Below are 17,929 nucleotides of genomic sequence, written 5' to 3'. Positions count from 1 at the left end.
GGGTTTGGCCCATGTTCTCTGTGTTATCATCACAATCTTCACAGCAGCTCTGTTTATAAACCAAACACTGTTGTGACTCCCATTTTACAAATGAGTAAACTAAGGCCCAGAGAAATCAAACCACTTGCTTAAGATTGCCCAGCTTTTGTGCAGCAGAAATAGTACTTCGACCCTCTAGGGTCCATACTTTGAATCCCAGGGGCCAGCAGAAGAGTGGGCCCTAAAGATGACCATGTCCTAATCCTGAGAACCTGTGAATATGGTGACATTTGTGGCAAAAGAGATGTTGCCGATGTAATTAAATTAAGGACCTTGAGATGGAGAGGTGATCCTGGATGACTTAGATGGGCCCCGTGTGATCACAGCGTCCTTATAAGAAGGAAGCAGGAGGGTCAGAAGAGATGTGTGACTGCAACAACACGAGAAGGACCCAACTTGCTGTTGTAGCTTTGAAGATGTAGGAAGGGGCCACAAGCCAAGGGATGCAGGCGGCTTGTAGAAGCTGGAAAAGGCCAGAAAATGGCTTCACCCCTAAAGCCTCTAGAAGGAATGCAATTCTGCCCATACTTGGATTTTAGCCCACTGAGACCCACGGGGGGCTTCTGATCTCCAGAATGTACCATTTCCAATTAGATTTGCACTGTTTTAAGTTGCTAAATTTGTGGTAATTTGTCACAGAAGTAATAAGAAATCCATACCAAACCTTTGAAACAAACAACCCTAGGAAATAAGTACTGATATTTCTTACCAATTTATAGTTTCGGATGGACTTGTCTATATCCCCACAGCTTGCAGAGGGACATTCAAACCTAGGACCATCAGACCCCAATCACACTCCTGGATTCCAACCCCCGATGCTATCCCTCTGCCTCAGTTTCCTTATCTGGAAAGTAGGGATGGAAAAGAACAATTGACAGGGGAATGAAATTAACCATGTTAAATTCTTACTTACTGTTTGTGGCTTGGAACTGCTCCATAAATGTTAGTTATAATTCTACTTGGGTAAGTGCTCAGTAGGTATCTGCCAAAGACAAGACTGATAGCTAATGGTCCAGGCTGTAAACTGGAGAGCAAGCCTGTGGCACACAGTAGGAGCTCGGGCCACCTGCTGATTAGAAGGGGACGTTTCATGCAGTTCTGGGCGGGGCTGAGACTGGCGCCTTCCCCACCTTGCCTCCTCGGGCCAGGTGTCAGGCCCCATCTCTCAGGGAACAGGAAGTAATGTCACCTCCCCAGGTGATTACTATTGGCTCAACCTTGGGATTCACTGGCCTCTTATTTGGCGGGAAGGCATGTATCCTCTCTCTGCTCAACCCGCCACTTTGAGGGCCCTCCTAAGCCTCTTGGGGAACCCTGCACCCAGCTCTCAACAGAGCTGATCTTTTTTTCATCTGCTTGACATAGCTCAGCCAGGCCTGGGCAGGAAGCTTCTGGTTTTCTGCACTGGCTCAAGGTCTGGGGGAGAAGTTTCCACCGAATCAGGAAGGCGTTGGAGGTGAGGACTCGCAGAAGTGGCTCTCTTGCCCTGGGATGAACTGAATGTGTAACCTCAGGCAAGGCATGCCCCTCTCTGGGCCTCAGTGTCCCCATCTGTACCTTGGCCTAATCCAGGCCCCTCTGCACCAACTTCCTCATTCATTATGGGACTTCCATCCCTAAGCATTTCAGCAAATAAAAATACAAAACGCCCAGTAAGATCTGAATTTCAGATAAAAAACAAGTACTTTATAAAAAAAAAAAACAAAAAACAAAAAAACCCCAAATACTTTAATGTTTTATAGTTTAAGTTTACAATTAAATTTTTTTAATTTAATTTTTTGGGGGGAGGTAATTAGGTTTATTTTATTTATTTATTTTTAATGGTAGTGCTGGGGCTTGAACCTGGGACCTCGTGCATACTAGGCACTCACTCTACCACTGAGCTATACCCTTCCCCTAAGTTTACAATCTTAACCATTTTTTAAAAAGCTATTTTAAAAAATATTTTTACTGGATGCTATGTGCATTTATTGTTAAGTATTTTCATTGTGATAAAATATACAATCAATTTACCATTTTAATCATTTCAAAATGCACAGCTCAGTGGCATTAAGCACATTCACATTGTTGTGCAACTATCCTCACCATCTATCTCCAGAACTTTCTCACTTTCCCAAACTGAAACTGTCCCCATTAAACACTGACTCCCCCTCCCCTAGCTCCTGGCCCTACCAACTACTTCCTGTCTCTGTGGATCTGACTCCTTTAGGGACTTCCTATGAGTGGAATCACACAGTGTTTGTCCTTCTGTGACTAGTTCCTTTCAGTGAACATAATGTCTTCAGGGTTCACCCATGTTGTAGAATGTATAACAAACATTTCTTTCGTATAACTATGTCACAAATATTGCATGGAACATACGTAACACTAAAAGAGTATTTGTTGTGTATCTACAATTCAGATTTAACTGAATTTTATCTGGCAATTCTACCTACAACCTTTCTTCCCATAGCAGCCTCCAGCAATTTTTTTAAATAGCTTTATTTGTTTTATTATTATTTTTAACGGAGGTACTGGGGATTGAACCCAGGACCTCGTGTATGTCAAGCATGCACTCTACCACTGAGATGTATCCACTCCCCTGCAAACAGCTTTATCGATATCTAATTTACATGCCCTAAAATTCACCTTTCTAAAGTGTACAATTAAATGAATTTCATTGCATACTTACAGAGGTCTGGGACCATCACCACAATCTAATTTTGGAACATTTCCGTAAGCCTAAAAAGAAACCTCATACCCCTTTGCAGTCACCCTGGATTCCTACCCTCAGCTCAAGGCAAACACTGATCTACTTTGTGTCTTGAAGAATTTGCCTTTTTTGGACATTCTATCAAATGTCTTATGATGCTGGAATCATAGAGTATGTGACCTGCCTGGCTTTTTTTTTTAACTGAGTATAATGTTTTTGAGGTTAATCCCTGTTGTAGTGTGTATCAGTGCTTTGTTTCTTCTTACTGCTGAAGAGTCAGCAATACAATTCATCATCAGGGTACACCACATTTGGTTTATTTACCTGTTGATGGACATTTGGGTTATTTCCTCCTTTTTTTTGCTTTTGTGAATAATGCTGTTATGACTTTTAGTTGTATATGTTTTGGTGTGGACGTTTGTTTTCATTTGTCTTTGGGTAGATACCTAGGGTTGGAATTGTTGGGTCATATGGTAAGTCTATGTTTAACTTCGTTTAAAAAAAGTCTTTTTTGAGATATATTTCACGTGCATAAGGATGTTTCTTGACTTTAAAGTATTATCTCTGTACCTGGTGATCAAATCTCTCCAGTTTTTTTGTCCAAGAAGTCAAAATAAAATGAAAGTGAAAATAAAATTTTAAATTTAAAAAAATAAAAAAGAAGTTAAAATAAAACCCAAACTTCTCACAGATATTTACAAGGTATATGATAGGTCCTCAACAGATCCTTTTGTTAATCCCTCTGCCCCAGATGCCCTCCCGGCGCCCACCCCACTAAATGGACCTGTCTCTAGTCATCTTTGAACTCTGGTTAAACTGTTTCCTCCACAAAACCTTCCTGGCCCTCCGGGATAGACGAAGTCTCAGCCGTTACTCAGCTTTTTCTTAAACACTATTTTACTTTGAGTTTCTTCCACGGATCCTAGTTACAAAGGAATTAACGTTTCTTTGCCCTGCTAGACGTTGAATTCCTCAAGAGCGGTGGGTAACAGTTCTCCCAGTATTTCCAACTGGTAGGCACAGTTTCCAGAGCCTTAGGGGTGGTGAAATCGTTTAATCCTTACTCCCCTATAAGATCGGTATCATTATGAGTCCCATTTTACAGGCAGGGAGCCTGAGGCATAGAGGTTACGTAATTTGGCCAGCCAGTGCTCAATACATTTTTCTCGACTGAATTAATATGTATATTGGGTATTCTGTGGCTCTGGCATATGGTAATAAATTTACCGTGAGAGAAGAAGTAAGTGTTCTGTGCATCTTTTGGCTGTTTATCCTCAGACCCCGCCATGGCCCACCCCTACCCCTAAGTCCCGCCTCCTCGAGGAGGCAACGGCGCGGCCCTATTTTGAGTTGAACCTTGTCTCTTAAGATGTCCAATGGCGGACAGCTGCTTAAACCTTTCCTTCTGTGACAGCCAATCCCCGCTGTCTACCTTGAGCCGCTTCACCCGCGGTACCCAATGGCCTGCAGCTCTATATTAAGCCTCTCCTCAAGGGAGAGGGAGGCTATCAATGACCCGCCCCTATATTGATTGGGCCTTCTTTCCTGTGGTATCCAATGGCATGCTTCCTGCTTAAAACTCCTCCTCCTGCGGCGGCCTAGGGCCCGCCCCTCTGCCCTAAGCCCCGCCCAGAAGAAGCCTGACTGCCCGCCTCTTCACTCTTGGAGCGCCTATGTTTCTCTCCTCCCACCTTTTCTCTTTCACCTCCCATAACCTCCGTCCACTCCCATTAGGCCTCTGGGTCACGCCCCCTTGGCTCTACCCGTTATCCAATCCCGTTAACTTGCTCTGCTCCAACCCCTCTTCTCATTGGTTCCCCTGCGCCTCTATCCTCGCACGTGGTCATGAGCGACGGCGTCGCCAGCCCGTGACGGCCGGTGGGCGGGACTTCCGGTGGCGCGCAGCCCAATAAGCACGTTCAGATCCGCTACCCAGGCCGCCGCCACCGCCCCCTCGGCGCTCTGCTCCCGCCCCCGGCTTCGCCTCCCGCTGCCGCCGCCTCCGCCGCAGCCGCTGCCGCCGCTGCTGCCGCTTCCCGCGGCCTGGGCCTCCCGCCGCCAGCATGCCTCACGCCTTCAAGCCTGGGGACTTGGTGTTCGCCAAGATGAAGGGCTACCCGCACTGGCCGGCCCGGGTGAGGCCGCGCGGGAGATGGTCCAGGCAACGGGGGTGGGGGGGTGGGGCAGTAGCGGCCCCCGGCCTGAGGAACTTGCGCCCTGGGGGTATGTGGGGCTCCCGGCCTGAGGAAGCCTCGTGCCTGGAGGCCTGGTGGGGGGGGTCCCCGGCCTGAGGGACCCTAGTACCGGGGGTGTGGGGGACATGGGCCTGGACGTCTCAGGGTCCCGGGCCTGAGGGACCCGCCCGATGGGGGTTTGGGGAGACCCCGGCCTGAGGGGCCCACTCCGGGGGTCTCAGAGCCGAGGGACATGGGGTTGAAGGACCTGGAACCTGAGGGACCAGGGTTCAAATTTGAAGAAGGTCGGTGGGTGTCAGGGGAACTGAGAAACCTGGGATTTGAGGAGAGGGCTCAAACTGGTGGGAAGGAGGTACCCTAGACTGAAAGACCTCATTGGAAGGCAACAAGAAGCCAAGTTCCGAGGGGCTGGAGGTCGTAAGCCACGCCTGAGGGGGGGGGGTGGCCTAGGGATAAGGGATAAAGTAAGAGAATGGTTGAGGGTCAAGGTTGAGAGGTGTTTAGGGAGGCCAGGGCTGGAAATGGGGCTGGGGGCTGTGTTTACAAGGGCGCTGGAGCTGAGAGGACTGGATCTGAAAATGTGGGGCATCAGAGACCAGAGGTTGGAATGAGACTTATTTGGGGAACCCTGGGGTCTGGTGCCCTGTGAGGACCATCCCCCCCACCCCCAGACCCTACTGGAGGAGACTGGTTGGGGCACCAGTTGGAGGGAGGGCTTGGTGTGGAGTGATGCTTGAGACCAGCCACTGGGACGCAAGCTGGAAAGGAAGAGCATCTGAGGGAGGGGGCTGGGCCAAGCGGAGTTTGGGGATCCCTTTTGGAAGAAGCTGGGATTCAGAGAACCTAGGTGATTCGAGGGGTTCAGGTCTGAAGGGCGTCTTAAGTGAGAGTCCCAGATCTGCAGAGTGGAGTTCCATGCACTGTCTGTGGGCCAGGCCAGTGTGGAGGAGGGGCCAGGAGGTTGCTGTCATACACAGATCTAAGTCACCCTAGAACTGAAGTTGTTGGAATATGCTTGGTAGGACTGGAGAAATTTGGGGGGTGGGATGTGAGGCCCAGGCAGCAGTGGAAGCAAAGGACAGTAGAAAAATGAAGCTGAATGTTCAGCTGGAACAGGAATACAGGAGTTGCCTGGGTGGTACTGTGGGGTTGCTAGAGATTTCGCCCTCACTCCCTACTAGAGCCCCCTCCTTGCCTCCCTCTGGGTGGAAGTAAGCAGAAGGGCATCACACAGAGCTGGGCATTTGGTTGCAGAGAGTCTTCCATAAGGTGCCAGGAGAGGGCTCTGGGTCTGCTAACCAGGCAGCCCTGTGAGTAATCCAGAGCCGGTGCTGCTGCTAGGATGTCTGGGCCTCAGGCTCAGATGCAGGTCCTGGGTGAGAGCAGAGCAGAAGTCAGGCCTGGAAGGCATGGCAAGCTGGTCCTCAGGGTGATGGAAATTGGGGATGCTTCTGTGCAGGAGCGGGATGCCTGGGATGAATGAACAGGGCCCAGAGCTCAGGGAGCCACGACTCTGAAAAGTAGCGCAGAGAACTGAGGAAGGAAGCTGGGTGAGGGGGCAGGGAGGATTCCAGCAGCCCCTAGGCTTTGAAGAGGATGGGAAGGAATTAGTGGGGACCAGAGAACCCAGTATAACCTCGTGTGCTCGGGCTTACTTTCTTGGGGGCACCAGAGTGATAAAACTTTACGGGCACTTTCCTTATTCAAGAGTACCAGCTTCTCCCTCTCCTCCGCGCCCCACTCCAGCTGGCTTTCTCAGCCCAGAACGTTTCCAAGCACCTGATTGGAAGTGAAGAGGCTGCTAGCCTCCTGTGGGGAGGTGACTGACAGCTGCTGGAGCCCATGGGCCTGTAGGGAGAGGGTGGGACTTCCTGGATGCTCAGGCCCTGTCTCCTGCAGCCCACCCCCCACCCTCTGCATCCTTGGAGCTGCCAGCTGGAGCCTGTGGGAGACGGATCACTGATCACCTCTTTACGGGAGGGGTGTCCTGTGGGAGGGTCCTGGGAGTTCATAGAATCTGGGCTAGGCCCCACCCCCTGGCTCCTCAGAGGACCATATTTGGCTTTGCCCAGGTGAAACATCTACCTTGGGGGCACAGAGAGCACCCTGGGGGGGAGGGGGCAGGTATGCAGTTTTTGGGGGGTTGTTGCACAGAAGAATGCAGATGTCTAACTGGAAGCTGATGTGTCTTCCTCTGTTGAAGGCTCCCCCTCCTCCCAGCATGATTTCCCCCAAGTAACTTGGCTGATTTCTTGGTGATTTCCTGGGTCAGTGGATGGAGCTAGCCCCAGCCACCCCCTGACTGGTCTCTCACTGCAGATCGATGACATTGCTGACGGTGCTGTGAAGCCCCCACCCAACAAGTACCCCATCTTCTTCTTTGGTACACACGAAACGTAAGTGTCCTCAGCTGGGGCTGGGTTTTCCCCACCTGGTGCCTCGTGGGGTGGTCCAGCTCACCTGTGCCCGGCCCGTGCTTCCTTTCTCCAGAGCCTTCCTGGGACCCAAGGACCTGTTTCCCTACGACAAGTGTAAAGATAAGTACGGGAAACCCAACAAGAGGAAAGGCTTCAATGAGGGACTGTGGGAGATCCAGAACAATCCCCATGCCAGCTACAGCGCTCCTCTGGTGAGTACATGTGGGTGGAGAGCCGCTGGTGTGGTGTCTGCAGAGCCCAGGTCAGCACGGGGACCAGAGGCGGTCTTAGCTTGTCTCGTGGCAAAGGAGGAGGCCTCTGGGATGGTACTCCTCCAAACTCGGCCCCGCTGACATGTGGGGCCTAATCGTCCTCTCAGGGGCCATCCTGGGCACGGTGGGTGTTCAGCAGCATCCCTGGCCCCCACCCACTCGGTGCCAGGAGCTCATTCCCTACCCAGCTGTGACAACCAAATATGTCTCCAGGTGTTGCCAAGTGCCCTGGGTTGGGTGAAGGGGTGCAGGGTCAACCCTGGTGAGACCCACTGTGCTCGGATTAGCCTCAATGCATAACTTTGTTGTTATAGCTCCAAAGAAACCTTTTGTTTCCTAAGGAAAAGAATTTTTTTCTTTCAATAACACCCCTTCCTTCCCCTATTACTGCCAGATTTCAGACTCAGAAAAAGGCCATAATTAGCAGATGTTAAAGAGTTCTTGGTTAGGTGAGAAAGAAATGCCAAGAGTCACAGATGACATCTCAGTGGCAAATCAGTGTCTGGAAACATTCAGGGAAAAGAAAAGAATTTAGAGAAGTTGAAGTTAAATTCATAAAAAGCTGTAGAAAGCTGAGGAAGGACGGCAGGGGGAGCTTTGCTCTGGGTGTGTGGGGTGAGGTTGGCGGATGAGGGGAGGCTGGGCTGGGGGTCTCCACTCTGCTTTTCGCCACCACTCTTGGGGTTCCTGCGGGAGGCGCGGAGAGGTGGAGGAGCCTGGCCTCAGGAGGGGTGGGCTCGAGGTTGGCTGGGAGGCCAAGGGAATTGACTGCAGGGCTCAGAACTCAGCTGTTAAGAAAGAAACGGACCTCCCATGTGGTCTGCGGGCAGGGAAGCAGAGCTGGAGAGAGCCTGGTTTGTGTGAGCGAAGGACTGAGTAGTTCTGTAGCGTCTGGTCCTGCTTGAGAATTCGGGGTCTCAGGATGGTCTGGATGTGCCTCTCCTGCAGCTCAGTCCACCCATCCATCCGGCAAATGCTCCTGTCTTGACCCCTGCCCTGCTCGGGCCTTGTGGCCTCCTAGGGACCAGGAATCCACGATGAAGCTGACACACCTCTGGCCTCCTGGGAGCTCAGGGTCCAGAACCCAGGGTCCTTCCACAGGTATCTGTCAAGCACCAAGGGCTTGGCAGCACCTGCCCGAGGGGCTTGGCCCACATTCCATGCGCCTGGATGTCTCTTACTTTTTCTCCCCTGGTGGGTCTGGGAGACCGAGGTTCCCCCTGCTTTGATCCCTGCCGTCCCTCTGGGCTTTGCTTGTTCCTGACTTGGGTAAGTGGATCGGAAGTTCTTTAAGGTGGTTGAGTTTCATGAGCTCTTTTTCTGGCCCCAGCTCAAGATCTGTTTAGTCTCATCCTAAGCTTATTGCCTCCTGGTGAATCATCGCACCATTTAATACTTATTACACACCTTCAGCCTGCTAAACACCGCGTAGACACCTGCCCTCGAGGAAATGAAACTCAAAAATGGTGTAACCTGGACATTAAACCAGCCCTCTGCAGACTCCCCAAGTTGAGAAGTAGCTGTAAGTCTGAGTGTTTGTGCTGTTGCTGTTGGTTCCCTGACCCATCTACACCTCCAAACTGAACATCGGCTTAAAAATGCAGATACCTGGGCCCCACCCATAGAGATTTAGGTTTAGTAAAGGCCTAGGGCTGAGGCCTGGGCTCCTTGAGGTATTCGTCCCATGCGTTACCCTTGATGCTTCTGATGGAGCCAGCCCACAGCAGGCTTCTGGAAGCACCGCTTTGAGGGTGCCTGGGCAGTCTGTCTTTTCATCCTGTGAGTTTTTAGTTTATTTTTACGTTTCAAGTGGGAATACAGACTTCATTGTACAAGACTGAAAAATACAAAAGGGCGTACGGTGTGAGGTCAGTCCTGCCTCCCAGCTGCTCTGTTTCGATTTCCTTTCAAGGTAGCCCCAGCTACCAGTTCCTTGGGTGTCCTTCCATGATCCTTTATTCATGTAAAACCCTCCATAGCTTGCTTTTTTAGAGCATGTAGTTCTCTACTTTGCTTTATTCCATCAGTAACGTATCTTGACAGTTGATCCCTCTTGTCGTGCAAAGAATAGCTTCATTCTTTCTGACAGCCTTAACCCAGCGTGCTCCCACCAGGTGCATCCTGCCAAGCCCAGAGGTGGAAAATGGTATCTCAGGGTGGCTCCAGGCACACAGTGATCCCAAGATGGGCTGGGCAGGCCATATCTTTTCCATTTTACAGCAGAGCACACTGGGGACCGGAGGGACCCTGCTAGAATCTGCCACCTCTGAGACCTAGACCAGGGTTTTTGAACACTGTGGGCTGGATCACTCTCTAGGGGCGACCTGAGCACTATGGGCTGTGGAGCAGCCTCCCTGGCCCCACCCACTGGATGCCAAGACCACCCCCCACCACTATCTTGACTATCTGAGTGTCTCTAGACTTGGCCACATGCCCCCTGGGGAACCGGATCACCCCTGGTTGAGAATCACTGACGTTAAAGGTCCCCAGTTGAACATCCTCGTGACTGGACAGAGGAGGAGATAAAGGGACCTGTCCCAGTAGCTGGTTAGAGCTGAGCTGGGACTAAGACCCAGGCCCCTCGTCCCCCAGGCTGAAATTCTTTTCTGGTCAGTATAAGATGGGGACAGGGGATTACTGGAGCAGGAGGCGGCTGGGAGAGTGACGTCTGTGCAGAGGGACCTGGGGCGAAGAGCCCTGCTGTGTGGGTGTGTGGACCTGCATTCGAGCCCTGGCCCTTCCTCTTGCTCACCGTGCACCTTGGGGATCGACGTCACCTCTCTGAGCCTGTTTCCAAATCTAAAACAAAGGCTCAGGGTAGAGCCAGCTCTCGTGGGGCTGTTGGGAGAACGCAGGGAGCAGTGTGTGCCTGGCACCCAGCATAGCCACGTGGGTAGCGCTCAGTGGGTGAAGGGGCGGTAGTGGGGACTGAGGAGGCCAGGCTGGGCTTGACTTTCCCCTTCCACCTCAGTCACCCCCCTGACCTGTGAAGACGGCTAGAGAAACCCACACTCATCCCACTCAGCCAGCGGGTCTTGGGGTGGGCCAGCTCTGGGCCTTTACTTCTTGGCTCCTCTCCCAGCCGCCAGCATTCTTGTCCCCTAAACATCCCCATGGGGGTCAGATTTCCCAGAACCTTTGCTGGCAGGTGGTTCGATCCCATGGGCTGAGCCCAGGAGATCCAGAGTTCCTGGCTTTATCCACAGGCACAGTGGAGGGCAGGTTACTTACCTTCCCAGAGATTCTGTTTCCCGACTTGTGGAATGTGCCCATTTGTCCTGGTCACCTGCCCGGGCCATCGAGGCACAAATAGGGTCACAGTCAGTTGAGAGTTTGGCAGACGCAGGGCGGGATTTTCCATGAGCAGAAGTGTGTCCACTGGGTCAGGCTTCGAGGCCGAAATCGGGCTGGCTTGCACCCCAGCACTGTTGCTTACTCGCTGTGTGCTCTGGGGCTGTCATGCCGCCCTTTGCCTCGTTGGCGGAGTGAGGATGCCAGCTCCCACGTGTGACATGGAGAGTGGTGACCACTCGTGTATGGGGGTTAGACCTAACTAGTGCTGCCTCTTCCTGCCACGGTGCTGGGCCCATCCCTCCTGCAGATCAGGAGGGTCTCGGACCTGCCATCTGCTCGCTCATGCTCCAAGCTGCTGTTTTCCCCGAGAAACCCCAGGGATGTCATCTCCCTCCTCCACTTGCCAGGGGTGCTCCAAAGAGAAGCGACGCCCCGGAGGAGAGGTGTGAGGGCAATCCCTCTGTAAGTCTTATTTTTCTCTCCTGGGGTTTCAGGTTCAGGGCTTGACTTAGTTGTGTGGCACTTTTTAGTCTTGTCACACAGCAAAGCCAGGGCCCTGTCGTTGTGCCTGGGGGCCTTGGCCATGATGACTCAAGGATGCTGGTCGATGGGGTCCTGGGCCTCGTCTTCCTTGCTGGCTCAGTGGACACCGTTAGCCCTTCTGCGCAGAGGCTGTGGGGGCTCAGGACCTCTCGGCGAGGAGAGCAGGGGCCACGTACAGGGTGAGCATGGAGCAGGAGGAATGGACCGCCGGGCCCCTCTGTCCACACCCTCCACCCAGGCTGTCCCCGTCCTGGCCCCGGCACCCGCCTCCTCTCCCACGTTTCCGTCCCCTTCCACGTCTTTCTGCTTCGATGTGCTGCCGAGGCCTCGGTTCGGCCTCTGGTGCTGACCTGGGCCCTGCGCCCTCCTCCAGCCCCCCGGCCACGCACACTGCCTCTCCCGGTTCCTTGTGCCCAGTCTCACTTGGTGCATCTCGTCACCGTGGCCCTGGGGTCCCCCTCTTGCTCCTCCTCATGTTTTTATTGGCCAGCGTGCGTGCCCACTCCCATGCATTGACCCCTGGCAGTAATCACACCAAGGGAATGTGACTTTTTGGAGTCTGTTGGAATGTCCTTTTTTTTTTAATTGTGGTAAAATCCACTTAGCATAAAGTTCACCATTTTAAGCATCTTAAAGTATATGCTACAGTGGCTTTCAGCGCGTCCACAGTGTTGTGCAACCATCACCACTGTCTGATTCCAGAACACTCCCATCACCCCACCGAGAAACCCCCTCCCCATTAGCAGTCACCTGTAATTCTTCCCTCCCTTCAGCCCCTGGGAGCTCCTTATCTACTTTCTGTTTGTATGAATTTGCATATTCTAGACTCTTCATATAAGTTGAATAATGTATTTGGTCCTTTGCATCTGGCTTCTTTCACTTAGCATGTTTTCGAGGCTCATCCACATCGTGACATGATTCAGAGCTTCGTTCCTTTTCTTGGCCAAATAGTATTCCATTCTGTAGCTGTCCCATGTTTTGTTTGTTGGTCAGTAGATGGACACTTGGGTTGTGGCTTTTACAAAATCTCAGTCTCTCTCTTTCTTTTAAAAAAAAATCATGATTTAGAAAAGAAGTACCATTGAATAGTGCAGTCAGATTTTACACTCGGCCTTGGCCGTGATGGGTGCCCCGGAGCGGTAGCGGCTCCCTGGAGCCGGGACCTTGTCTTACTGGTCTCTCGCCCCAGCACCCAGCACAGGGCTGGGCGCGTAGTCAGTATTCCACACATTCACTGGATGAATGAATGATGGCTGAATATGACCAGGCCTCCTCCACGTTTCTCCTACAAACATTAAACACCCAGAACAAGTTCAAAAACAGACCCAAGAAAGCCCTGTGGCCTGACTCACTGTGCTCCTCTGGACCCGTGATAGGCCCTGTGCGGTCCGGCCCTGGCCCACCCTTCCGTCCTCTCTCCTGCACCCCAGCCACACCCACCTCTCCGTGTCTCTAAGGGCACCTTCACCCTGCCTCCTGGAACTCTGGCCCCGTCCACTTTGCATGCTGGGGACGACTCCTCAGCTGAAATGTCATGCCCTCCAAGGGCCCCCCCACCCCCACTTCAAAATCTTCCTGTCACTTTGCCCCCACCTTCCCCTGATTCCTTCACTCCTATGCACCAGTATTTTCCAGTCAGCCCATCACTAGAGTGACGCTGATCTGTTGAAGTGGCTGTGCTCAGTCTCTCGTTAGATAGTAAGCTCCCCGGGGCAGGGGCCATGCTGCATTCACAGCTGGGTGCCCACCGCCAATCTAGCACAGTGCCTGGCACCCGGCAGCTGCTCGCAGCCAGCTGAGTGTGTAGTCAGGTCCAGCAGGCGGCCAGCACGGAAGAGGTGCTGTCTGCGTGTTTGCAGTTTTTGTGGCTGTGACTGCCTGAGCCTGCATTTTGGGTTAAACACGTAGAAGCACCAGAAGTTCAAGCCCAGCAATCCTGCCCTAGGTCATCTTCCTCCTCAAAAATAATGGGATGATAATGATTTTTACAAAAAGCAAACCTTGATGGACTTCTTGCTATTCTGTGCACTGACCTGAGTACATCACTTCTGCCTCATCCTCGCCACGGCCCCATGAGGCCCAAGCGGTGTTGTGCCCATTGCTCAGATATGGGAACTGAGGCACAGAGAGGCTTACGTCACTGACCCAGGGTTTGCCCTTGGACCCCACAGTGCTTGAATCCTAGCGCCCAGGACGCGTGTCCACTTTGCCCTCCCACCTCAGTTCGCGGGGCTTTCTGGGCCTCCGTTCCCTCATTTGGGGAACGAGCGGCCGGGCCTTGATACCTGAGACCCTGCAGGTAGGCGCTGTCCTGTGAGTTGCCGTCTTGGTTGGGAAGCCCTCCCAGCCTGGTGGTGACCCGCTGTCTCTGCCCCCGCCCCAGCCGGTGAGCTCCTCCGACAGCGAGGCCCCTGAAGCAGACCCAGTGGGCGGGAGCGAAGACGAGGAGGACCGGGGGGTCATGGCTGTGACTGCCGTGACTGCCGCAGCTGCCAGTGACAGGATGGAGAGTGACTCGGACTCGGACAAGAGCAGCGACCACAGTGGCCTGAAGCGGAAGGCAGTGGCCTTGAAGGTAGGGGCGGGGCGGCGCACCTGGCCTGGGGGGGACTTCCTCCCACCAGGGGTCCCATCTGGCAGCCTGCTCTCCCTGCCTGTCCTTTCCTTCTTTTCTTTTTTAACATATATTAAAAAAAAAAGTGAGGTAGTGTACACATATCATGAAATGCCCTCTTTCAAAGTGTACTATTCAGTGGGTTTTAGTACATTCACAAAGTTGTGCCACTGTCACCTCTGTCTCTCTGTCTAGTTCCAGAGCTTTCCATCATCCCAAAAAGAAGCCATGTCCCATCAGCAGTCACTCCCCATCTTCCTCCCCAGCCCTTGACAACCAGGAATTCACTCTCTGTCTGTGGACTGGCCTGTTCTGGACGTTTCATATCTATGGAGTCACACATTGTGTGTCCTGTGTCTGCTTCTCTCACTGAGCATCATGTTCTCAGGGTCTGTCCACGTGGGAGCGGGTGTCAGAGCTGCTCTCCTGCTCACGGCTGAGTGATGCTCCCGTGTGTGGAGGGACCACGTGTTTATCCATCCATCTCTTGATGGACATTTGGGTTGTTTCTGCTTTGGGCCGTTACAAATAATGCTGCTGTGAACATTCAGGTAACAGGTTTTTGTGTGGACGTGAGTTTTAAGTTCTCTTGGATAGATTCTCTTTCCTGCCTTTTTTCCTCTCCTCTGCCTTTTGACTGCTTCTGAGTATTTGGGTGCAGAATGGAAGGACCAGGATTTAGCAGCAAGTTCTTTTGCTAGAGTAAGGCATTCTTTTTATGATTTGTAAAAATAACATTTGCTTTTGGTTCCAGTTGTAACCATAAGCCACGCTCATAGATAAGTTAGAAGATGCAAAAAAAAAAAGAAAAGATGCAAAAGCATAAAGAAGCTGGTGGAAAATGCCTGCACTGAGACAGTTTCTGCGCCGAGGACTAGAAACACCCTGATGTGTTTCTCAGTGTTCCTGCGTGTGCCTTGTGTCGGGGTGCGGGTAAAGTACAGAGTTGGCAGTCATACGTACAGTATGTGCCGTGCTGCTTCTCCACCTAAAATGAGAGCATTTCCTTGTCGCTAAATATTATTTTATGATGCAGTTTTCAGTGCTTGAGAAGTAATCTATGGTATGACTAAATTCTAACTAATATCTTGGTAAGATTTTGGGCATTAAGCTTTCCCTCAACTTTTCATGATCTACTGGGCATTGGTTTTAAAAAGTCCCTGCTGTTTCGGTTTACAGTTGTTGGAGAAGTTAAACAGAAATAAGTAGAAAATGAATGCCCCCCCATCCTACCCCATAGAGATAAACCACTATTTGTAGGTCAGTATATATTCAGCCTTTTTTTTTTTTTTTTGTGGTGGATGGTGGAGCCAGCTTTGCATTAAACGAATTTGAGAATTCACTACTACGACACCTTTTCTCCGCACTCGGAGACATTTAGAAGACCTCTTCCCTCCTAACCCCGTGCCCCGGCTCGTCGTCGGTGTTCCTTGCCCCCATGGCAGGGGCGGTGGCGGGGAGGATGCCATGGTTTTCCGTTGGGTCAGCTTTGTGCTTTCTCTCTAGTTAACATGACTTTGTCGCTGTTTTCCTGTGAGTCTCTGGATCTGGTCTTCATGTTCACACTTCTCAGTCTCTCTGTGGAAGGCCTCCTGTTGTGAGGATTTCACAGCAGAGCCCGCCGCCGCCTCGGGGAGTAGGGGCCCCAGAGTCCGGCAGGAGGGTTGCTGAGCCGTCTGCCCGGCTCTGTTCTCTCTGGGGTCACAGGTTCTTGCTGCCCAGATCCCTCCCCACATCCTCCCCTTGGGCCCCGCCTAGAAGGTCCTGCCTCAGTCATCTTAGTCGTCACGATTCCTGCCCTTCCATCTGGGGAGCCAGGCCCCACCCTGGCTTGAAACGCCCAACCTGTGACTGCTTCGAGAATCTGACAGAATGTAACTGTGCATGGGGAACAGAAGTGTCCTGGGGTTATGCTGGGTTCCCTGAGTGCTGGGTTGAGTCCCTGTGCTGACAGGCGAGAAGGGAAAACACACATTCCCTGTCCCAGTGAACTGGACCCAGGGTCCCGCCCATCCCCATCCCCTCCTGCCCAGGAGGGGGCCTGCCGAGGTGTGAGGGGCGCCGGCCTCAGCATGGCCGTTCGTCCTGGGAAATGGGGCCAGACTCCTGCAGGCCCGGCCCCAGCCGTGCCCCGTCCCCTCCCTAACCACTCATTGCCCTCTCCCACCGCCTCCACCCAGGGACTTTGTGCCTGCGTCTCCTCGGCCTCCCTGCAGGCTTCCCCGTGCCTTTCCCTGACCGCCCCGCCATGGCCGCCCCTTCCCGCCGCACCTTTCCTTCCCCAGGACTCACTCTTTGATTCCTCCCTGAAGTTTCCGCTGGTCTCTCCCGACCAGAGGACAGGTTAGGTGGAGTTGGGGCCTCATCTCTCATTGGCGCATCACTGATATCATTGACCCACAGACAGGGGCCTTAAACAGCAGCCGTCTGTCCTCCCACAGGCCTGGAGGCTGGACGTCCAAGATCCAGGGGTCGGTGGGGTCAGTTCCCTCTGAGGCCCTTCTCTTTGGCGTGAGGACGGCGGCCTCCTCCCCGTGCCCTCGAGTGGTCTCCCTCTGTGTTTGTGTCCTGATCTCCTCTCCTTACAAGGACACCAGTCACACTGGATCAGGGCCACCCTAATACCTCATTTTATCTTAATTATCTCTTCAAAGACCCTGTCTCCAAATAGTCGAGTTCTGAGGTCCTGGCAGGGCAGGGCTTCAGGGTAGGAATTTTAGGGGAACACAGTGCTGCCCCTCACACCTGGCCTTGGACAGGCCCTGGAGTTGGGGAGATGCTCCATGAATGATTGTGAAGAGAACCAGTGAGTCTCGGCCGTGACAGGACAGAGGCACAGGCGCAGTGTAACTAAAGCGACGGCCGACGACGCGAGCGGACGAGGCCGTCAGTTGGCAGAGACCTGTCTCTCAATCTCAGTCCTCTGCCTCCTCAGTTCTTCTTTTATATGATTTCTGAAGTTGGCTTCTTTGGGTGGACATCTGGGAGTCCACGGGCCCCTGAAACTGAATTCAGAATTGTGTATGTGTGTACTTAAACAATCTTTTTTATTAAGGTGAAATTCAGAGAAAAACTAACCGTTCTAAAATGTACAATTCAGTGGTGTTTCGTACATTCACAACGTTGTGTAACTACTCCCTCTGTCTAGTTCCAAAACATGTTACGTGTTTTTCTCGGGAAAAGATCCCTGGTTTGGTTTTTCTTTATTTTTTTTCAATTGTAGTAAATTACACAGAACGTAAAATTCACCATCTTAGCCACTTTTAAGTGCACAGCTTAGTAGCACTAAGTACATTCACACTGTTGTGCCACCATCCCCATCATCTGCCTCCAAACCTTTCTCGTCTTCCCAAACTGAAACTCTGCCAGTGAAACACTCAGTCCCCACCCTCTCCCCCAGCTCCCTGCCCCGCCATCTACTTTCTGTCTGTGGATTTGAGCCTCAGCTCTTCCCGGGCTGTGGGTGGTCAGGAGGGAGACAGCTCTGCCGAGCACAGGATTTTTCTCAGTTGCTGATCCATTCGTGCTGCTTCCCTTCCAGATGTCGGTCTCAAAACGGGCTCGAAAGGCCTCCAGCGACCTGGATCAAGGCAGCATGTCTCCATCCGAGGAGGAGAACTCTGAAAGCTCCTCTGAGTCGGAGAAGACCAGTGACCAGGTGAGCCGCTGGCTGGCCCCAGGCGGGCATGCCGGGGGAGGGGGGCACAGGCGGGGCTGAGTGGCAGCCGGCCAGCGAGTGCCACATCCAGCCCTCTTCTCTCTGCCCAGGACTTCACCCCTGAGAAGAAAGCCGTGGTCCGGGCCCCGCGGCGGGGCCCCCTTCCAGGACGGAAGAAAAAGGTACAGAGTTTTGTCTTGTTTTG

At 52.5% G+C, this 17,929-nt stretch overlaps 1 protein-coding gene across 3 annotated transcripts in view; it reads left to right on the top strand.

Annotated features, from left to right (window-relative positions):
- The first annotated feature begins 4,693 nt into the window (after positions 1-4,693).
- HDGFL2 (HDGF like 2) overlaps positions 4,694-17,929 on the top strand; it is a 22,316-nt gene continuing 9,080 nt past the window's right edge. For 2 of the 3 annotated variants that reach the window (XM_032465871.1, XM_032465870.1), the window contains exons 1-6: positions 4,695-4,866; positions 7,246-7,322; positions 7,417-7,555; positions 13,836-14,027; positions 17,608-17,724; positions 17,835-17,906. In XM_032465871.1, the coding sequence (XP_032321762.1) occupies positions 4,795-4,866; positions 7,246-7,322; positions 7,417-7,555; positions 13,836-14,027; positions 17,608-17,724; positions 17,835-17,906 (669 nt within the window). In that variant the 5' untranslated portion in view covers positions 4,695-4,794. Of the gene's footprint in view, positions 4,867-7,245; positions 7,323-7,416; positions 7,556-13,835; positions 14,028-17,607; positions 17,725-17,834; positions 17,907-17,929 lie in introns of all 3 variants that reach the window. The other variant, XM_032465872.1, reaches the window with a different exon arrangement.

The sequence above is a fragment of the Camelus ferus genome, chromosome 22 (genome assembly GCF_009834535.1).
Source record: "Camelus ferus isolate YT-003-E chromosome 22, BCGSAC_Cfer_1.0, whole genome shotgun sequence".
Lineage (NCBI taxonomy): Eukaryota > Metazoa > Chordata > Mammalia > Artiodactyla > Camelidae > Camelus > Camelus ferus.
The sequence above is the reverse complement of the archived record's forward strand: the minus strand, read 5'-3'. Positions and strand labels throughout refer to the sequence as shown.